The 20,934-nt window shown below is 35.2% G+C and overlaps 1 protein-coding gene and 1 long non-coding RNA gene across 2 annotated transcripts; both read right to left on the reverse strand.

Annotated features, from left to right (window-relative positions):
• Nucleotides 1-6,238: 6,238 nt before the first annotated feature.
• On the reverse strand, nt 6,239-9,113 carry LOC138855679 (uncharacterized). The gene is made up of 3 exons (XR_004977025.2): nt 8,818-9,113; nt 8,693-8,755; nt 6,239-8,613 (listed from the first exon to the last, which is right to left on the reverse strand). It is a non-coding gene; the product is annotated as an uncharacterized lncRNA (long non-coding RNA).
• Nucleotides 9,114-17,556: 8,443 nt separating this feature from the next.
• LOC106623358 (A-kinase anchor protein 14) lies at nt 17,557-18,232 on the reverse strand. The gene is made up of 2 exons (XM_014242851.3): nt 18,186-18,232; nt 17,557-18,110 (listed from the first exon to the last, which is right to left on the reverse strand). Exons 1-2 carry the CDS (start codon nt 18,195-18,197, stop codon nt 17,688-17,690), a joined length of 435 nt encoding a protein of 144 aa, XP_014098326.2. The 5' UTR covers nt 18,198-18,232; the 3' UTR covers nt 17,557-17,687.
• Nucleotides 18,233-20,934: the final 2,702 nt, after the last annotated feature.

The following is a 20,934-nucleotide window of genomic DNA, read 5'->3' on the forward strand; positions in this document are numbered from 1 at the left end:
TTTTTTTTAGTCACGGCATTGTTAATTATGCACCAAAAGCATATGTATATATACGTATATATATTTTTGTTGCTGTGGTCACTGCACTTTTTTATGCACTAAAAGCATATGTATATAACTTGAAGTTCTTTTTTTGTTTTTTTTTTCACTGATTTTTGGCAATTTCACAGCCTTTCACTTTAGGTTTTTTGTTAAACACCCATAGTGCCGTCCACTAGGGCTCGAAGGACCATGAACAAATTTGTGTGTAATACTTTCCCACTTTAGCAGCACTCACCACTTTTATAGTTATAAGCAACCAAAATGCGCTATTTAGTTTAGTATTCGAATTTTATTATTAAACTTTACACAATAAAACTCCTTAAATACAAGTTTATATATTATCGGATCGCTAAATCGGTCGGCGCGTGCGGAGCGGTGTTGTCCGAAAAGAATGATGTGGCGCAGGAGTATGAACGAAAAAAGGAATAGCGTGGGATCGCTTTCGAATTGAACGTGTTGTTTACGCGGCGCAGTGTCCTAACGAATGTTGATCCTCTAATCTGGAGACCATCCTTTTTGTTGCTTGGCGGTGTGGGGTGTCGTCGTGTGGTGACATCTTGCTGAGTGTGGTGGTGTTAGTGAATAGAGTGGTGTGTTTAGTTACTGAGGCTTAGCTCATTTAAACAGTCTGATTTGACTTTTTTATTATATGTCATATTAGTTTACCGTTATTCCTGAAACCGTTAGTTTCTGAACGCGTTTATTTTAGTACTTGCGATAATTTCTTTTGAGTCATTTGTAAAAATAAGCAAAGGTGAACATGGTGTCAATAGAGAAGAAAACAGAAATCATAGCTTTATATAAAAATAAATTATCCAAACGTCAAATAACTCGTGAAATGGACATAAGTGATTAGAGTGTGCGCAATATTATTAAACATTATACGAATTTTAATTCTTTAAATCGAAAAAAGGGCAGTGGACGTCAAAAAAGTAAAACTTCGTCATGAACGACAAATTAAACAGATGTGCATTACTGATCGCTTTCAACATGTTGGAACAATCAATTCAATATTTTACGAAACTACTGGGGTAAAAATAACTACACGTTCTATGCAAAATGTCTTGAATAATCTTGGATTACGAGCGAAGTGCAGCCAAAAAGCCAGAGTTGGTAAAATCACAAAAAACTTGGACTGCATCAGACTGGGGAAATGTTATTTTTTCCGATGAATCCAAATTTAGTTTGTTTGGACCCGACGGAAATGCCACAGTACGTCGCAGGATTTAATGGTATCGGGGCCCATAACTAAGGTGGTGTTGGGCTGCTTATTATTCTTAAAAGATCTGTAAATGCAGAAAAATACATTGAAATTTTGAAAGGAGGCGTTTTGCCAACTATTGAACAGCTGTTCAAACACACTCAAAAGGTTTATTTTCAGGATGATTCAGCCCCTTGCCATAGAGCCAAAATGGTAACTAAAGCATAAAAATATTGAAAAAGATTTTTCAATAATCCATTACAAACACCTACAGGTTACAAACTATAAAGATTTTTATGGAATTGAGTCTTTCACGTGGCCAGGAAACAGTCCAGATCTCAATCCAATTGAGAACTGCTGGCATTATATGGGCAAAAGGATAAGAGAAAAGCGTCCAGAAAGTCTAAAAGAAATGGAAAAAATTATTGAAGCTGTCTGGAATGAAGAAATTTATAAAAATTATCTTCAACGCTTGCTTGAATCCATGCCTAAACGAATAGCCAAAGTTTTTGGGAGGAGGGGTGTTCTACAAAATACTAAGAATAGCAAATAATACTCAAAAAAAAAAACTGTCTAACTTATGTAAGATAACATAAACCTAAGTTTTGAGCTATATATAGCCACTCTGTAAAGTGCCTGGGCTCTTTTTTTCGCTGAGTGTACATACATATGTACATGCCACGGAAGTATGATACAATTTTGGGAAAATTTTAATATAGCGTCCCAGGCTTTCGGCGATAAAATGAGTATTGGCGGATAGAGAAGATCCTCCAGATCAAGAATATAAACTTATAGTTTTCGAGATATTTGAGTTTAAAGTTCAAAATTTCGACTATTTAAAGTACGTATTTTTTCCTTTTAGAATGAATTATACACTTATATTTTAAACTTTTATATCCACTAACACTTCACTTATTCGCTTTTACACGTTTTTTTTTATATTATATCATCCAAAAACATCTTTATTTCTACATTTTAATTATTCTTCAATTTTAGTAAAGTTGACAATAACAAAAGGGTTGCAAAATTTCAAATAACCAGTGTTACCTTATCGACATCTTTTGTAAATGAACTGAAATAAATGAAAACAGATTATACCCCAATTACAGAAATTCAAAACCTAGAAAAATCAAAAATTAAGAAATTATTTCAATAAAATAAAACGCATATTTTTTTATGGCTTCTATGTGTGTATTATTGCCTCAATTAATTTAACAAATGGATCCTCATGCTTATTTGCTTTATTTTTTCGCACACATATTCAATAATGAGATCGGCAAAGTTTTCTGGATTATTGTTATTATCCCTGGCGAAAAATCTTTTTATTACCCGTCACTGGGATTCTATTCGTTGGGTATGCGTCCTGTCTTCCGCAACGAACGGATTGCAGAATCGCTATCGTTTACGCGACGGTGCTCATACCCGTGAGTTGTTAAACAATCATACACCTTCCAACAATCGGTTCAAATGATTGTGCCGGGCGCAACATATTTCTCAATCAGGAGTATGAGCACCTCAGCAGACCTGACATTGTTAGGACATACCTCCAACCGCAAGTCCTCACTGCCATCTTCCACCATACCCAACACCCTTCCACCCTCCTGCCTGAAATAAGAAAAATATATAAGTAATTATGTATTTTTGTTTATTTTTAACATTACCTTTGTTATATTTCCTCTTTCCAAATTTGCTTTCGTCAATCTGGACTTTTTTCCCAGGGCCACCAATTTTACCCAACTTCTCCTGATGGTCCACTTGATATAATACTACAGCCTCGCGGCAATAGTTATACCAGTCGCATATGGTAGCGCTGGATAAAATCGGTTCCCTGACAATGCTAGTTTTACGCACCTGCTCATGCGACCAATGCGACGAAAAGCTAAACATTAGGTAAAATATCTGGTTTAAGGGTATTTTGGTGTTCTCGAACCAAGTACCCTTAGACCTAGATATTGCTGAACGCGTACGGCATGATCCTTTACGGCATCTAAATGTGCCGACGATACTACTCCCCGCTATAGACAATACCATCGAGATCTTATGCATTCTGCAAATTCTTTTTGTTAGTATGAGCCCTTGCTCTTCAGCAAAGGCTATGCAGCTCTCCCTTGTTTCGAAAGTTTGGAATACTTTCCTCATGTTCCACATTCCCTTCAACTCCGCCACTGTTAGAACATTAGTTCTTCGCATTACGCCACGGCTGGTCGATTGTTCTTCAAAATCTAAATATTATTATTAATAAATATTTAAAAAATATTTAAAAGTATAATAACTTACCTGTTGAAATTCCACTCATTTTATAAATTAAAACTTGAATAATAACTCCTTTATCACAAATAATAAATCTTTTTACACAATTCTCACTAAACGCGTTTGAATTTTATTTGCCAAATATGAAGTAAATAGCAAATGAAAAAAACGAAACGGTACTTTTCTTCAAAAGTAACAGTATTAATATCCGTTAGAGAGCATTGATGTTAAGGATTATGTTATACCCTCTATGACAATATTACTTTTACGCTTGGCCTCCTTTTTGCGTTGGCCGCGCTTCAAAAAAAATAAATAAAATAATAATAATAAAATGGTCGATCCAACACCGAGGTGTCCCAAGGTCTTTTCGAGTGGAACTCCTTTATGCGTTGGCGGCCTTCGGCCTCGCTGTACACAAGTTTTTTCGCGCAGAAATTTCTTTTGCGTTGACGGCCTTCGGCCGCGCTTTAAAAAAAAAATAACACTGGTCGGTCCAACGCCTGGATTTATCAAGAGAAGGAAACTAAAAGATTTATTAGTGTCCATCAACAATTATGATTCCTATATTTAGGGTATAATCTCTTTTTTTATTTTATTTTTCTTCGTTTGCAAAGTTAATTAAGATAGAAAGTGCTAGAAGTGCTGAAAGTGCTAACCCCCTGATACCCTCAAAATCGAGTTTCAGAAGTGTTGATGTTGCGCGCAAATTTTCTTCCCTGGATGTCATTGGCCAACATACTGGCTAATACTTCAACAGTGTCGCTTGACATGGTTCGGAAAGCCCTTATCACGTCTATGCACTGTGATTATTGGTCTAGCATATGATTTTGTGTCGGTCCAGGTTTTGCGCCTGGATCCATATTGGAGCCGCATACATAACTTATCTCATCCCCTTAGCTGTTAAAGATCGTCGGCTGGAACGCACACAGCCTCTATTTTATTTGCTTTACCCGTCGTGTTTTCCAAGTACTCCAAGATACTACAGCTGTAGCTGTGAAGTTATCTGACATTCTTCTATGGTGAGCGATATTTTTTCTTCAATTTTCCTGGAGCTAATTAGCAACTCTTCTGAAGTCGGCCATTTCCCGCAGCAAAAGAAACTGTTTTGATAATCTCTGTGAGGAAGCAAACGTAGACCCTTAAAGTACGGCGTACAAAATATGCATGTCAAAATTCAAGAATAATACCCTAAAGCGTATCTTTTATGAAGAATATCGTGGAAACATTATTCCCTAAACACCATCTGATTACCTATGCTAAGCCACGAACCGAAGTTGAAGAGCCACCTCTACTAGTTAGTGAAGAAGAAGTATGGGTCATAGCGGGAAAAATTATAATTAGCAAAGCGCCTGATATAAATTAATACCAAACAGAGCTTTAAAGGAAGATATGATTTTAATACCAAATGTGTTCGCAAAAATGTACACTGCATGCTTAAAAGAAGAAATATTCCCCACCCATGGAAAGTTCAGCGATTGGTTCTACTACCTAAACCAAATAAGCCTCAGAAGAAAGCCTCATCATATCGACCTCTGTGCATGCTTGACACGATTGGCAAAGTGTACGAAAACATAGTAAGAAACCGCTTGGAGTTACGAATCCAGAAAGAGACAATACGGCTTTATAAAAAAAAAGAGGTCCACTATTGACGCACTAAACAATTTCGTTGAGACTGCGAAATGCGCAGTAAATGGAAAAGGAAGGAAAGGCGGAACTAAAAAATATTGCGTACTGATACCCTGGATATGAAGAATGCCTTCAACTCAGCAAAATGGACAAACATAATCAATGCTCGGTATGAAATACGCGCTCCTCAATATCTTGTAAGCATTATTATAAGTTATTTTGAAACCAGGCAAGTAATGTTCGACATTGATTAAGGTACCAAGAGCTACAATATTTCGAGTGGAGTACCGGCTCGGTTTTAGGCCCCCTTCTATGGGACGTTCTTTAGTGATAGTCAATGTATAGATGATCTTATAGAGAGAGTCGAAAGCTAAGTGGGCATGGATGCTTGTATGTATGTATGTATGTGTGTATGAATGTATGATGTACCGCTCCTACCAGAGCATCACCAAAGAGCATAAAATAATGCCCATATTGTTACACCAGTTGTGAAGACCTATCGGCTCCTGTGGTTCCAGTAGTCAAGACTGTTGCTCCAAATATTTCGCTCAATTTATTAACCCTGTTCCAGTCGTTCCAGTTGTGAAGAATTTTGAATCGATTCTTGTTTTTGGAAGGGAAATCGCGTGGTTAAGTCAAAAAGCACTTGGGTCCTATGTCAGGATGGCAACTTTAAAAAATTAGAGTAACGAGTTTCAACGGAGTCACACCGACGTTTGATAAACCACACTTAAGTTCTCCGAAAACGGTTGCAAAAAAGAATAACATGACAAAATTTCATGTTGGCATACCGCCGATCGCCCAAAATAGTTGAGACGGTAAGCAAGTGATTTTCGTTATACGGAGGCTAGGGCAAGTTTTCACTCGGTTTTATCCATTTTAGTCACAAAGATGCAGCGTAATTAGAAAAACATGCTCTTTTTATTAGATATGTGGGGGCTAAAGAAGGTGGCAACACTTCAAGCTCTTAAGCTGTAACAACACTTCTAGCTCTTAAGCTGTAATTTTTTAGCTGTGTACATTTGTGTTTTTATTTTAAAAAATTCTTGAAGTTTAATTGATTTTTATTACCGTGTTAATACAAATTTTTAGTGATTAAACTCTCAGTTTCATGATAAGTATTAAATGTTTTGTTTTGTGCGGTATTAAAAAGTATTAAAAAGTTTAAACTTTCCAATTTTTGGTGCCGAGTCAGCCTTTTGTTTCATTTTGTTTTATTTTATTCTATTTTCTCACTTTGTTTATCTTATTTACTTCTTTATTCACAGCTGTGTTGCGTTTAGCTTTTTATTTGTTACAGTGCTTCTAAAACTGCTCGCTATATTGCTTCTTCAAATTGTCTTGGTTTAAAACTTTGATAAAAAAAAATTGTTCTTAATTGAATTTATTATTATTATTGGTTCTTGGTTTTTATATTGGAAAGTGAAGTAGGTGTGTTTGTTATTTGGTTTGCATAAAGAGGTACTAGAAAAACTCCTTGTCAGCAAGTTTGGTTGATTTAATTTTAGAAGGTATGTACATTTAACTATTTAGAGAGCGGGACAATAACCACTTTTAGATAATTTGGAGCGCACGGGTGTACCTGGCTCCTGTGATCTCCTATACCAAGTTACAGTTTTGTATCTTAAGTTATTGTCTCGTCATCCTAACCATTTACATATACATATATGTACAGGATCTACCAACAAGAATGACGTAAATTAAACACTCAAATTTGGCCAAAAAGGGTTCTTTTTTTTGGTAATGCAGATAATTTTATGCCGTTTATGATTTGAACAAAGTGTCGGCCAAAAGTCCACCACGGCTCCGTTTGCATATCTCTACCCGTTTACGCAATTTTCGATGACTCGGTGCAGCATTTCGGGTGGAATTTTGCTGTACAGCGCTCAATTTTGTCTGCTAGCGGTGCTGGTTGAAATGGCAAACCTTACTGAACACACTGACAGAATTTTACACAAATCCGTAAACAAACATGACCGTTACGAGCTGTCAAATCACGTCATCCCTATTGGCAGACGCTGTATATACTAGCAAAAAATTCCCCCTTATACGTCAACCGTTCCTTCTTTATTTTTTGACATTGACTCCCCTCCGTAGCCCAATGACGCCTACTTTGCATATTATGGTATATTGAAGACTAGCGGAGCGGGTCGCCGCTCACCACGGGATTTTTTTCTAATACTTACATTTTTAAATTCGTGATATCTTTCGAATGGAATGTCCGAAGCGAATAATTCTAAAAGTTGTATAAAGGCTTGAATATAAAGTAATTAATTTATATAAGGTTTAACATAATACCAAGAGCTTTTACAGAGGTGACATTTTATTATATATTTTTAATAAAAGAACACTTATTGCAAGGTAATTATAAGACTTGGGCATATGCTGTCGCGACATGTTCTGAAAAGTCGTAGTACATTTTTTTGTTCTATAATCAATAGTATTTGCAGGGCACACGATCTAAGGGATTTTAAGGTAATTTTTCTGACACCTTCGGTTACATTATTGACGTTTTAGTAGAAATTCCTAACTGTTTTAAAAATATTATATAGCCTACGTTCGCCGGATATAGCTTACCAACGGAGAAAGAATTATTCAAATCCGTCAAAAAGTTTCGGAGCCTATTCAATTCAAAAAAACAAACAATCAAATCTTTCCTTTTTATAATATTTGTATAGCAACTCCATATCTATCTCGATTAGTTTTTGGTGATAAAAACAACGGTTAGTTAACAAAACTATTATACTCTGTAGCAACATGTTGTAAGAGTATAAAAGTCGAAAGATAATTGTTTTTATAAATCAATTTTGATTTTATGAAAACTGAATACTTTACCTTTTCTACAATGCTTAGACCATTCTTTACAGAAAACATTTAGAAATATACATTGTCTCTATGTTTTCGCAATACGTAGGTTGTCTTTCATATTTCGGGATTCGACAATCCTATTGCTGCAATCTGGCAACTCACAACTTTATCTTAAAGTTTGACATTTTTGATGTTATATATACTCAGAACGTTTTGACATTCGAGCGCTATTTGTGTTGTTTACAGTTATTTAAAACATTAATCTCAGTCAAAAAATGGAATTAAATCACGAATAAATTTAAAATTAACAGTTGTTGTTGCTGTGCGCAAACTGATATTACAAGATCGTCATGTTACCTATCGTGAGATTTATACCTATAGGCATTAGTGGGACTAGCACAAATTCAATATTCCATGAAAATTTGACTGTAAAAAAATTATTATTTTCGATGAATAACCTTTGTTATTGTTCTCTGATCCCGAAATATAAAAGGCAACCCTCGTATTATTGTTATTGCGTTTAAAATAGCCTCTATTCGATATTATGCATTTCTTTCAATCCTTGAAACACTTCTCAAACTCGATTTTTGGCACAGCCTTCATAGTCCAAGAATTCACGAACAAGCAACGAAGTGTGATCGTTTAACAAACGAAAATCGCCAAGCTCATAAAAAGACGCCTACCATCTTATCAATAATGATAATGATAATAAAAAAATAAATTTTCACGTAAAGACAAAATAGACCTGAGGCAACACAAGCATACCAACGTTTAATCCAATTTTCCATTCCATTTTCCAACGTTTAATCCAATTATAAGCCTCAGTACCTTTAAAGAATTTTAGTTTTTTTGGTTTCGGCTTATTTTTGGAGCATTATATATAAACTCACGTGTCGCCACCAGCAATGATACGTTGGATGAATTTAAGGTCCTCATCTGTGTTGTTAAGCATCTCTTTTGTCACTTCTACTCGACGTTGTTTTTCCAAACGATCCCGGCCTTTTGGTACAAGTCTGGCATTGGCCCGCTTCATACCCAGGACATTAACAAAATGTGTTGAGTTGATCCACAAGAGATGCAGAGATCGCTACCGAAAACGAAATTAATTTTGAAAAAATTTCACAATTAAGTTTTGAAAACAATTTAAGTTTTGAAAAGTTATGAAAATAAACATTTTAGACAGCAGTATATAATTCTCAAAGACATAAGATCCTTACAAATCGACGATTGTGGCAACATGAACTTTGCTAAGGGCAAGTAGTAGCAGTCGCATAGGAGATGGTCGGAATGCTTGCGGAGGCAAGGGTGCCCACTGCCTTGCTCATCGGCGTTGCAGTTGCCAGCGATTCCGCTATGACCAGGCACCCAAACGAGTTTGATGATGAAGTAGCTTGCTGCTGTTTCTAGTGAACGAGCAATTAGCGAGCTCAGAGCTAGTATTGCTGCTCTGATGTCGGAGCGAAGGCTCACCTCCCTGAAAGAGGCTGCACTTCGTAGTAGTAGTAGTAGGGAAGAGCTTAATAGAAGGAAGTGTATAAATTGAAAAATGGGCATGACACCAACAACATTTAGTGAAATCTTATATCTAAGAACTATCGAACTAATTTTAACGAAATTTACTTACGTATTAAAACATTTTGAGAATTGTTTATTTGCATGGTTTACAGTTAAGTTGGAACGGATGATTTTTTATACAAAACCATTTGGCGCTTAGCACCAAGCTCGACATCAATCAAATTGCTTATCATATCTAATTTGTTGTTGTTAATGAGAGACGAAAAGTACACGTTTAAAAGCAAATTATATAGGCAGAAATAGAAATCTTAGGCTTATACAATACTTATACATAAGTGAGTAGTTGAATACATACATATATAGGAACGTGTGGAGTTAAAGAGCAACCGTTTTCTGTAACCGGTTTCTGCACTTCAAGCATTATTATTATACACACACTTCGAATGAATGGACAGCGGACAAAAATCTAATTGAATTATGTACGTACATACATATGTATGTATATGCATTTTAGAAGGCGTTGGATCATTCGTTATTACAAGTTCGTGTCATATACAAGTATGTGTTAAGTATTATTCTTCTCAATCGACTCAGAAGCAACACAACTTGCATTTCTCAGATAACTTCGATTAGGACACTGCAACTTTCAAGAGCAATAACTACCAATTTCTACACCCACATTTACATCACATCTACATCTGAGGGCTACTTCTTCTATGTTCCCCTAACGCGCAGATTTCGCAAACAGATATAACATACAAGTATTATGTCGATTTCCAGTTTCTTATTAATTAATTTTTGCAAGTATATGGGTGTATAAACCATTAGAATGAGAGAATATGAGCATGAAGCCTATATTTTACCTGTTGGCTTAGCTACTGTATTTCATAATTATATTTTCAATATGAACAATTTCGAAATTGGACGGAAAATAAATCGATTTTGAAACGTAATTCGAAAAACGGAGAAATTACTTTTTTTCTTAGGAGTGAATATCTCTAAGAAAACTTAGTTTAGTCCATAGTATATGGTTCAATTATTCGCAAGCATTTCCCCTATATTTGTTAAAGGTGCCACACTTTGAAGTCAATGAAAGAATATGATGGAAATTATAATGGCGTAGGTGTAATTTGATTTATTCCATTTCATAAGGGAATTTGGTCAATTTTTATACCGATATACGTATAAAGCGTTTTCCGACTAGGTATTCATGAAATGCTCAAACGAAATGCTTAGATTAAATTTATATAAAGCTTAAATAGTTTACGAAATATGTACATTAAACCCAATAGATGTTGTGGCCACGTCCATACACAAATGCTCTACATCTTCACATTTTTTGTGGTATTCAAAAAAATGTTTAGAAATTAATTTCGAGTGCGACCATTAGGACACAAGGCTGTCCGGTAACTCATTCGCATGTGAAAGAAGCTGCTTGACCTCATCATCTATATGAATGTGATTTTTAGAGTACTTCGCGGTACTTTTAGATTTCTAGGTTATGAGAGGGTGCGACGACCGATGGACGGAGCATTAAGTCTTCCATTGTGTGCTGTCTAGAGGTTTTTCTAGTGTGATTCAAATTATAATTGCATAAATTTTTGTGTTTGCTTCAAGCGCTTCTTCTAGCATCATTCCTGTTGGTAACGAAACATTTTCAATAATATCTGCACCATATACAATGAATCGATGGAGGCATGTAAAATCACGCGTACCAAAGCGTATGCCATTGGGGTAACACTACCTTTACTTTTAACCAAAACATTATACAATAGCTCGCATAACTATTGCAGTTTCCATTTATAAGAGCTTTTTGTGTAGCCTCCATCTATAAAGAAAGCCAAAGCTTTGTGTCAACAATTAAACTTTTAACTATATTTTGAAGTCAATGCAAATTCTGAGGCCAACATTGGAAGGACTTGCGAAGCATTCCTTTTTCCAGCCTTCGCGCGCTGCTGCCATTTACTCTTCGTGTGGGGTTTTTATCAACGACAGATGAAATTTTTTTGTTTGGGTCTTAATTGCGCACTCTGAAAAAGTTTTGTGTTTACGTTGATCAACGACTGCTTCAGAAGAAGTTAGATCGTCATCTAACCATTGATTATTTCGCTCTTAAGACAATACCATGATCCAGTCACTCGTTTTCCTCTTATCCACCAGTTTAATAACCAAATTTCTTAATTGTTTTTGAATTTGTTGGCATTGATCTTCATTAAACTTTGAGGAATCAATAACAATAGAAAACACATGATTTTCCACCGCCAAAAATTTGTTTGTGGCTACTGATTCGCTGCAACAATTTAAAAAAGGGTGCGTTTCGAGACTGACATTGTATCTAAAAAACTCCAAAAAATCAAAAACTTGCAAAAAACTGCAGCTAGTTTTTTAACTTGATATACACAATATAATAAATTAACAAACAAATCAAACACCAGGGCGCAGCACCCTATTTTTCTTCCACAAAAAATTGGATTTCATATGCTGAAACAATTTTTCACACGGAGCGGTAAAATAGCGCGATTAAGCACTAAAACACATAAGCACAGATCACCAACACATTTTTTAAATTTAATACATACCTAATTATTTCAAATAAATCACTAATCCAAATAAAAAATTTTATATATAATATTTTTTGTGTGAGAACAAACTCTTCAAGCGCATTGCCAGAAGATGACCAGTGGACCGACAGTAGGCATTCATGTGGAAATCAGTTTGACATTGATTTGGCCGATATATCTATTTCCCTCGATATATCGATTTTCCGATTGTTCCAACTGCTTAAATCTAACTTTTACTACAGTCATACGATTGGTTGGAATTAGTTGTGTCACGCTTTTTAGTAACATATGTCCAGCGATCAGTCTATAAAGCAGAGTAGTCTCCCTTTAATGCTTTTACCGTTAGTATGTCGCTTCTAACTTGAAACTTCACATTGATCCCAATTTCCGGGAAAACACGAGGTCAACATGCTAATATTTTCGGACAAGTTGTAAATTTCCATTATAGTCCGGCCCAGTGTATATCTAATGATATTTTGGTTGAATATTCCACATATAATGGACTGTGCATTAGTGCGGTCTGACCAAGGCTTTTGGTCACACTGCATTTATTTGCGTTCTTCTTGATTTGACTATAAATTCATGATTTCTAACAATATTATTAACTAACCCCAGTTATATAAGTATTTTATATTTACTAAAAATTAAAAAATGCGGAGAGGTTTTGTAGAGTGAAAGCTTATATATTTATTTAACAACTTCACGATCACTGAAAAATGTTTAGTGATGAACAATGTGAGCGACTGGAGCAGCATGGACCACTGGCACCACGGGAGAAACAACCGACTTCACAACTGGTACATGATGAACAACCGGGGCGGAGTAGGTCTTCACAACTGGAACGACTGGAGCAGCGTGAATAACTGGAGCGGAGTAAGTCTTCACTACTGGGACGACGGGAGCAACAGTCTTGACTACTGGAATCACAGGGGCAGAGTAGGTCTTTACAACTGGAGCAACATGAACCACTGGAGACACAGCTTTCACAACCGGTGTAACAATATGCGCATTACGGTGCACTTGAGTGATGCTCTGGTGGGAGGTGGCTGAGGGAATGGTGTGTACAACGGCACCTACTTTGGCAACTACTGGTTCAGCGATGAACCCGGGAGCAGCGGTGGCAAATGCGAAGAGGGCGGCGAAGGTAAACTGTATTGAAAATTTGTATTATATTATCATTGCTGAATCCAAAAATAATTATAACTTACATATTTGAACATTTTGCTCTTTTGGTGGTTGTGAATGTTTACTACAAGAAAACTGTATGCAAACTGATATCTTTCAACGTCTCTCGCAGCATATTTATAAGAAATTTTTCGAAAATACAATACTTAGCATAAAAAGCTTATTTTATTATATTTTATTGGCCTTCGCTATTTTTGTTTAGTTTTAACGGTATATTTGCTTAAATTTGTTGCAAATATCAATGCTTGTATGGCCGGCATTGAACTTGAACTTTTTTACTAGACAAACATTAAGCAACCACCAACAACCAGTTTTTACGTTGTGCTGTTTTGTGCAACAATATTTTGAGCAAAAATCCAACGTTATTGGCAACGCATGTGTTTAGGTGCTACGCCCCTTTCAAAGCCTATTAGCAACAAGTGGCGGCGTCAGCAGTTCGCATAAGTAAAAAAAGTAAGTAAACTATAGAAATAAATATGGAAACGTAGAATAGGAAAATACTTATTGACAGTGATGGATTAATATGAAAAATATGCGCTAGACAAACCTTAGACGCCTTTGAGAAATTTGTATGCCAAACTTTTTAAAAAGTTTCAAAATAATTCGGTAGTTATCAAAATATAAAGAGAACACGTTTTATAAAAATAGCATCAATTTATAAAGAATGGGAAGATCAACAAAACAATTTTTCGGGTCTTTAGCAACTTCTTTTCATTTGTATATGAATTGTATTAATATATCAACTCATTGCAACAGCAGTTATAAATTATTTACTCATTTGATCAACACTGGTCTATGCGATTTTTTCTTCAAAAATTACGAGTTCTCTACTAGTATAGCTAACTGTTGGGAGAACAGAATATACTAAACTCAGACGGTTTAGAATGGTTGACATTTTATCAGGTTATCATAAAAATTAAAAATTGTATACTTTTTTTTAAATAACTAATTCCTTTTTTATACTAGCTGTCTTCAATTCCTCATTCCTCTGCACGTTACCTTAGCGCGCTGTTTTCTTGTTGAAAAATTCAAAGTTTTATTTGACACATTTTAGACCAGTTTTTGATTATAGATGGCAAATGTGATAAATTATACTCAAAAATGAAAATGCATACATTTATTTTTATCGATCTGGAAATAAATTATTGTTTTTAATTGAAAAAGTAAGGCTAGAAACTAAGAGATTACTAAAATATTATATTGCCCCTCCCTAAAGTGATCCCGTATACCAAATAACAGTCTTGTATCTTATTGTGGAGCTTAGATATAAGCTTAGTTATGGCAATTTATTATTTTTTGATTAATGGCGTTTTGTGGGCGTGGCAGTGGTCCGATTACGTCAATACCAATCGTCTTACGGTACCAAGAAACATGTGTACCAAGTTTCATAAAGATATCTAAATTTTTACTCAAGTTACAGCTTGCACGGACGAACGGACGGACGGACAGACAGTCACCCGGATTTCAACTCGTCTCTTCATCCTGATCATTTATATATAGATAACTCTATATCTAACTCGATTAGTTTTAGGTGATACAAACAACCGTTAGGACAAAACTTTATACTCTGTAGAAACAGGTTGCGAGAGTATAATTATCAGTCAGATTGCGTAACCCAAACTATACAACACCAGCAACATGTTCAAATACGTAAGACCACGAATTGATTAATTTAAAATAAACTGTACAATTATACTCAAATTTATTCCAGCTCACATTTGCGCCCTTTTCGTGATTGCCACTGCTGCTCCAGGATTCATTTCTCAACACATTGTGGCTAAAGTGAGAGCCATTGTACACACTATTCCGTCGGCCACATCTCACCAGAGCATCACTCAAGTGCACCGTAATGCGCATACGGTGGCCCACATTGTTCACCACTAAATTTGTTAATTGCTTTTATTGTGGTATACCTTGTTGTTGTTAAAATTAATATAAAATCCAATATTACATTTTATTAGCTGTAATAATTACGTGCTTATAATACACTCTTCTATTCAGGAATTTGATATAAGTATTTTTTAATACCAACTTGAAGAAAATATTTTGGATATCACCTTGAGTGCCACATTCGTTTTTAATGGCATTTTAAGCTTGAAACTGAAACAGTCTCTAGATGCCCAGATATCAAAGAATAATGTTTATGAGTACGCTTTTTCCAATTGTCGAAGCAGTTCTCAAACTCGATTTTTGGCATAGCCTTTAGCTCTTTTAACGATTTTCCTCTATCTTGTGAAACGATCGCCTCTTAAGCTTGTTTTTATTTAAAAAAAAAATGAAAAAAAACACGTAGCTATGTTTGGCGAATATGGAGGATGGGGCATTGTTACAGTATTGTTTTTGGCCAAGAATTCACAAAGAAGCAACGAAGTGCCATCTTTTAGCAAACGAAAATTACCAAGCTCATAAAAACATGTCCAAGCCTTAGCGACTTTTATAGACAAAGTAAGCAATGAATACAGCTGAAAATTGTATCGTACTTCCGGGGCATGTAGTACCCGCAAAATTTTAATTTTAAAATTCCTAAAGTTTTTAAACACACCTAATAATAATCTTCTTTCTATGTAGTATTTATTATTGACATGTCTATTCTGAGATAAGCTTCCTGAATACAAGTAACTTTTAGTACAGGTAATTTAAACCAGTATTTCTAAGCTGAAAAATCGTTTAGGTCTATGTCAACCGATTTAACATTATAATACATATGAATATGTGATAATAACTACACACTGTTTATGTGGTAAGCTTATTACACCGATTATTATTCCGTTGTGATCGAAAAGAAAATATTGCTAACATGATGTTTAGCTGCAGTAAACTTCATAAATTATCTCGCCTAAGAAAATCCATTTTATAGAGTCCCATAAGTTCTACGAATATGGGATTTGTATGTTTGTCGATGTACTATAAAAACGATTTGTATTCTCCTTGTGGACATTATACACCACTACCAAGCTTTTATGCCTTAAGTCAATTTATCTCATTTGGTTTGTGGGCTAACTGTTTTAATTTATTTAGAATAATCAAGCATGTTCCATAAATCAAATAAAATTAATGTGATTTCGTTTTCACAAACCGAATGATTTCAATTAATTCGCAGTATTTTTATTTCACATCGCAACAGCTGTTTTAGGCAACTGACATTTGTTTTCAAGTGATATGTAAATATTTTATTTTTCATAAATTTAAATTTTCTCGAACTAACTTTGGTGCTGCCGTGAGAGTATTACAAAATTATGACTTCATGTTACAAAGGATTACAAATGGACTTTTAAGGGATAATACAAATATGTTTTATGTTGCTATTTTAATACTTTTATTGCTTATTTTATATTTGTAGTTACCTTTGTAACATATTCTCACCATTACACAATAATTCCACTTTATCTGCAACAGGAATTACTGTTACGTTTCAAAATGGCCGTAGGGAAAATGCATCGAAGCATCGTGTCGAAAGTGCTTAATTGACTAATAGTGGTTTCAGGGAAGAGATTGTATTTGTAGTGGATTAAGTTGGAAATTTATGACAATGACAACAAAAACTAAGCGATATTTCTTACTTGAAGTGGTTTATTGTTTTGATGACACGCATTTCAGATTATTACTACGGTATCGCAGTGGCTATTGAGTTCAGTTGCAAATTACTTCCCCAACATTTTTAGCCGTATTTTGTCTGAATGTGTCATAAATTTGTTGATCGGCTAATATCAACTCCAGCTAATTTCATTGATTCATAGAAGGTATGATTATCGAGTTGCTTCAGCCTTATTTAGCAAAAGTTGGACAGTGGAAGAAGAGTATCTAGATGTTTTCACCTCACCTTCCTCCATACACCTTTGACAATATACGGTCTCCAAAATCCTTCGTACTTACTTAGTAAGTACAGTAACGATTTAGAATTCCTATCATTGTCATGAGACGAACCTTACTAAGAGTAACAGTCCAGATCCAGTGCTAGAATGCAAAAGGCCAGTGGACCGTCAACCCAATCTTAAGAGATTAGGATAAGGGTGCCCTAGCTCAGCTCATCACGTTTGGAGTATCCAGCGATTCCGCTATGACAAGACACCCAAACTAGTATGTTAACGTAGTAACGTGATGTTATTGATGGTGAGATCAGTCACTCCTTGACAAACCTAGAGCGCACTGTCAGCGATACTTATGTGATAATTTCTTGATCAAATCCATTTTATATCATCAAGTATCATACATCCTAAATTCGTTAAGCATAAAGAACATATCGAACTATCACGAGATTAAGGCAACCACGCAAAGTAAATTTTTGTTGCAGGCGGATAACTCTCATTTTTGCAGAAAATTTTACGCCCTAACAGGGTCAAAGAATGAATGAAATAAATAATAATGAAATTCTTTTCTTAACGGAAATATCATTGTTATACGATATTTCTAAATTCATATTTTAAGTACAATAACTTAATACCTTGTTAACAATTGCAAAGAATTCGTTTTTTCAAATCACATTCTAAATAGTTATTTACTTAATGGTGGATGCTGTAAGCCACAGGTGAGACTACAGTTTTGACTAGAGGGGCTGTGTGGACCACGGAGTGTACGACCGGGGCGGCATGTACAGCTGGAGCGGCGTGGACGACTGGAGCTGAGTGAACTATGGGAGCGGCATGCACAACTGGAGCCGAGTGAACTACGTGAGCGGCATGCACAACTGGAGCGGAAATGGTCTTCAGAACGGGTGCTGCATGTACAACAGGTGCTGCGTGGACGACTGGAACAACTGGCACCTTCCTGACAAGATTCACATGGCTTTGGTGAGTTATGGCCGAAGAGGCACTTGTATCGACGTAGGCAGTTTTACCAACCAGAGCTGGTTGGACGATGGTGTGTGTTTGAGCGAGCAGACCAGGCTTGGCAGCGGCAACAGCGAGGAGGGCGAAGAATGCGATCTATATTTTTACATAAAAAATATTTTAATTATTAAAATTAGAAACCATGAAATATATGAGGAACAGTTCACTTACGTATTTGAACATTTTGAGATTAGATTGGTTGCTTGGTTGTCCGTTAAGTGGGAACTGATGATTTTGTCGGATCTGCGCGGCCTTTTTATACAAAACCATTTGTCGCTTAAGACCAAGCGCGACATTAGTCAAATTGTTTATCATAGCTTATTTGTTGTTGGTAAAGAGAGAAGAGAAGTGCGTTTATAAAATAAGTAATGAATAGGAAGGAGTAGAAACTTTAAATCATACTTATCACACAGCTTTGTGTGTATTCGGTAACTGGTTTCTGCGCATTAGTCTTTATGCATACGGAAATATAATTGACCTAGGTCTATGCAGGTTAGAAGGCATTACATTATTTGCTTTCAAAGATATGCTCTCAAAGATATATATATTATATATAAATATATATATATGCGTAAATATTGTAAATATTATATAATTCGGGTGGTTCAGTAATTAAAAGCAAGGAAATCAATTTTCTTAAGTTTTGACATTTTTTGTTTTCAATTTCTTGTTTGTTTGTTGGTAAATTAACTTTGACATACTCGTGTTATAAAATATTTCTTATGATAGTAAATAGTGTGAAAGACTTAGAGCAGAACCTATTCTTATAAATTTACTCAAAAATGGTAATGAAGGATGTATGGAAAAGTTTTCTGCAAAGTCTATTGAAAATATGGTAAATCAAAAAGTTTTGTGTTTTTACAATTTTTCACATTTTTGTAGCATGAACAGGTTATATTAGGCTTGACACGAAATTTGTAATACCCAGAAGGAGACATTGGAGACCTCAAAAAATATATATACTTATTAGCGATCAGCGTGACATCCTAAGTCGATTTAGTCATGTCCATCTGTCTGCCCATCTGTCCGTCTGTATATACGCGAACTGATGGTCTAGTTTTTGAGATATCGATCTGAAATTTTGCACACGTTCTTTTCTCTGTAGTCGCAAAAAAAAAAATCAATAATAAAAAAAGTATGGTTTGATTAGTATCAGATTATAGAAATTCATAACCCAAACTATTAAGTCATAATAGTATAATTTATGTATAAATGAAGTAACTAGTAGAATTAAAAATTTCCTACCAAATTAAAGAATTGTTATTATAGAATTCGTATTTTTCAGCTGTTCTTCATTTATTCAGCTTCAAAATATAAAATCAAATAAATTTTATCCGGTTCTGATGGGAACCGTATTCCAGTAAGGGCGTTCTGCATCGACCGGAATAAATGGTAATCAGATGGCCAAAGTCTGCATCAAAAGGCGAACGAGGCAAAATTTTTCAGTCCCTATTTTTTAAATTCTTTGCTTTTAAATATGCTTGGCTGATATTAAACGTTTTGAAATGATAGCTTGAGTGACTCCCGAAAATTCTGCGACCTCTTCTTTTGTTTGGCAACAATCTTCATCGAATATGCTACCAGTTCTCCATCTTTTTTGTCTTCCAAGTCAACATCATACTTTTAAATCGTTCAAACAATTTTAAGCTAGACTAGAGCACATACATACATACGAAGATGATTGAATGATATTTTTTTCACATTAAAGTAATGGAGAAGAACTCGCCGGAAAAACAGTTTTTCATACCCAAAGTTCGACATATTTGAGTAAAAAAAGTTATTGTTGTTTACGCTTCAATTGAGTAACATACATATGTATACATAAATAGACGCACAAGGGCAGTAGCTTTCTATCGCATGTTCAGAATCTCGGTAAACCGCACGAATATAGTTATACTTAGGACCAATATTTACTTATATATAATATAATGCGATATATGTGTACAGCCAATAAATATGTATATTGTGAATATTCAGTTATCTTATTTATATTATCTGTGAAAATACTTAGGCATTTATGTGCTTACATTTACCTATTTCACATGTTCGAAATCCATAAGATTTCTTAGTAAGCAATTTAAACTAAATAAAATAAAGTTCATCTTTATTACTGTCCTATATTGGAACAACATTTAAATAATACCATTTCATTGGCAGCGTACTTAATGAACGAATTCAAACACGAGGTGCGACAGCGAAATAACGATGCGATCGAAAGCTTTTGTTTATCACTAAGGCTTAAGTTTGTAATTTTATTTGCGCTTATGCAAGTGGAAAGATAAGACAAGGACTCCTCGAATAAAGAATATTGTGCTCTGCGCTAAATATTACAAAAAAACTATGTAAAGCATCGATAAATACCAAATGAGCTGATATTGGCGAATTTCAACATTTGTATAAAGATTTAAGACGTTATCCGATTTTTTATTATTATAAAATATATGCAGTTACAATGCGAGTCGGCATTGAAAAACGCTTAAAAACAGTTTTCTTGCATTGATCAGCCTTACGCTCGGCTTCGTTCTACTTCCACTTTGCACTACCTTTGCGATATCGTATAAAAATATACGCATACAGTTTTAAAGCTCATTTCTCGCATTCGTAAGCTTTGCGCTTGGCTCGGCGTTCATCGTCTGCATGCAGCTTGAGCTTTAATTTTCGAATAAAGTACATTAAACATTATAGGTTTAGTTGAGTGAGGTTCTCAGGGATCTCACTGGGCCCTCTTAGAGCGCCGGTCTGCTGTTATACCCAAAACTCCTATGTAATTGATTAAAAAGGCCCTCATAGATCGACGAAGACTTTGAGCGTATAACAAAATTGTTGAGGCGGCTTATGTCAGTTTCCTGTTTTGTCGAAGGTATGATTGCCGAGCTGTTTCAACCTCAGTCTTACAAAAGCAGAAGGATCTCGCATTCGC

This window comes from Bactrocera oleae, chromosome 6, assembly GCF_042242935.1.
Source record: "Bactrocera oleae isolate idBacOlea1 chromosome 6, idBacOlea1, whole genome shotgun sequence".
Classification (NCBI taxonomy): domain Eukaryota; kingdom Metazoa; phylum Arthropoda; class Insecta; order Diptera; family Tephritidae; genus Bactrocera; species Bactrocera oleae.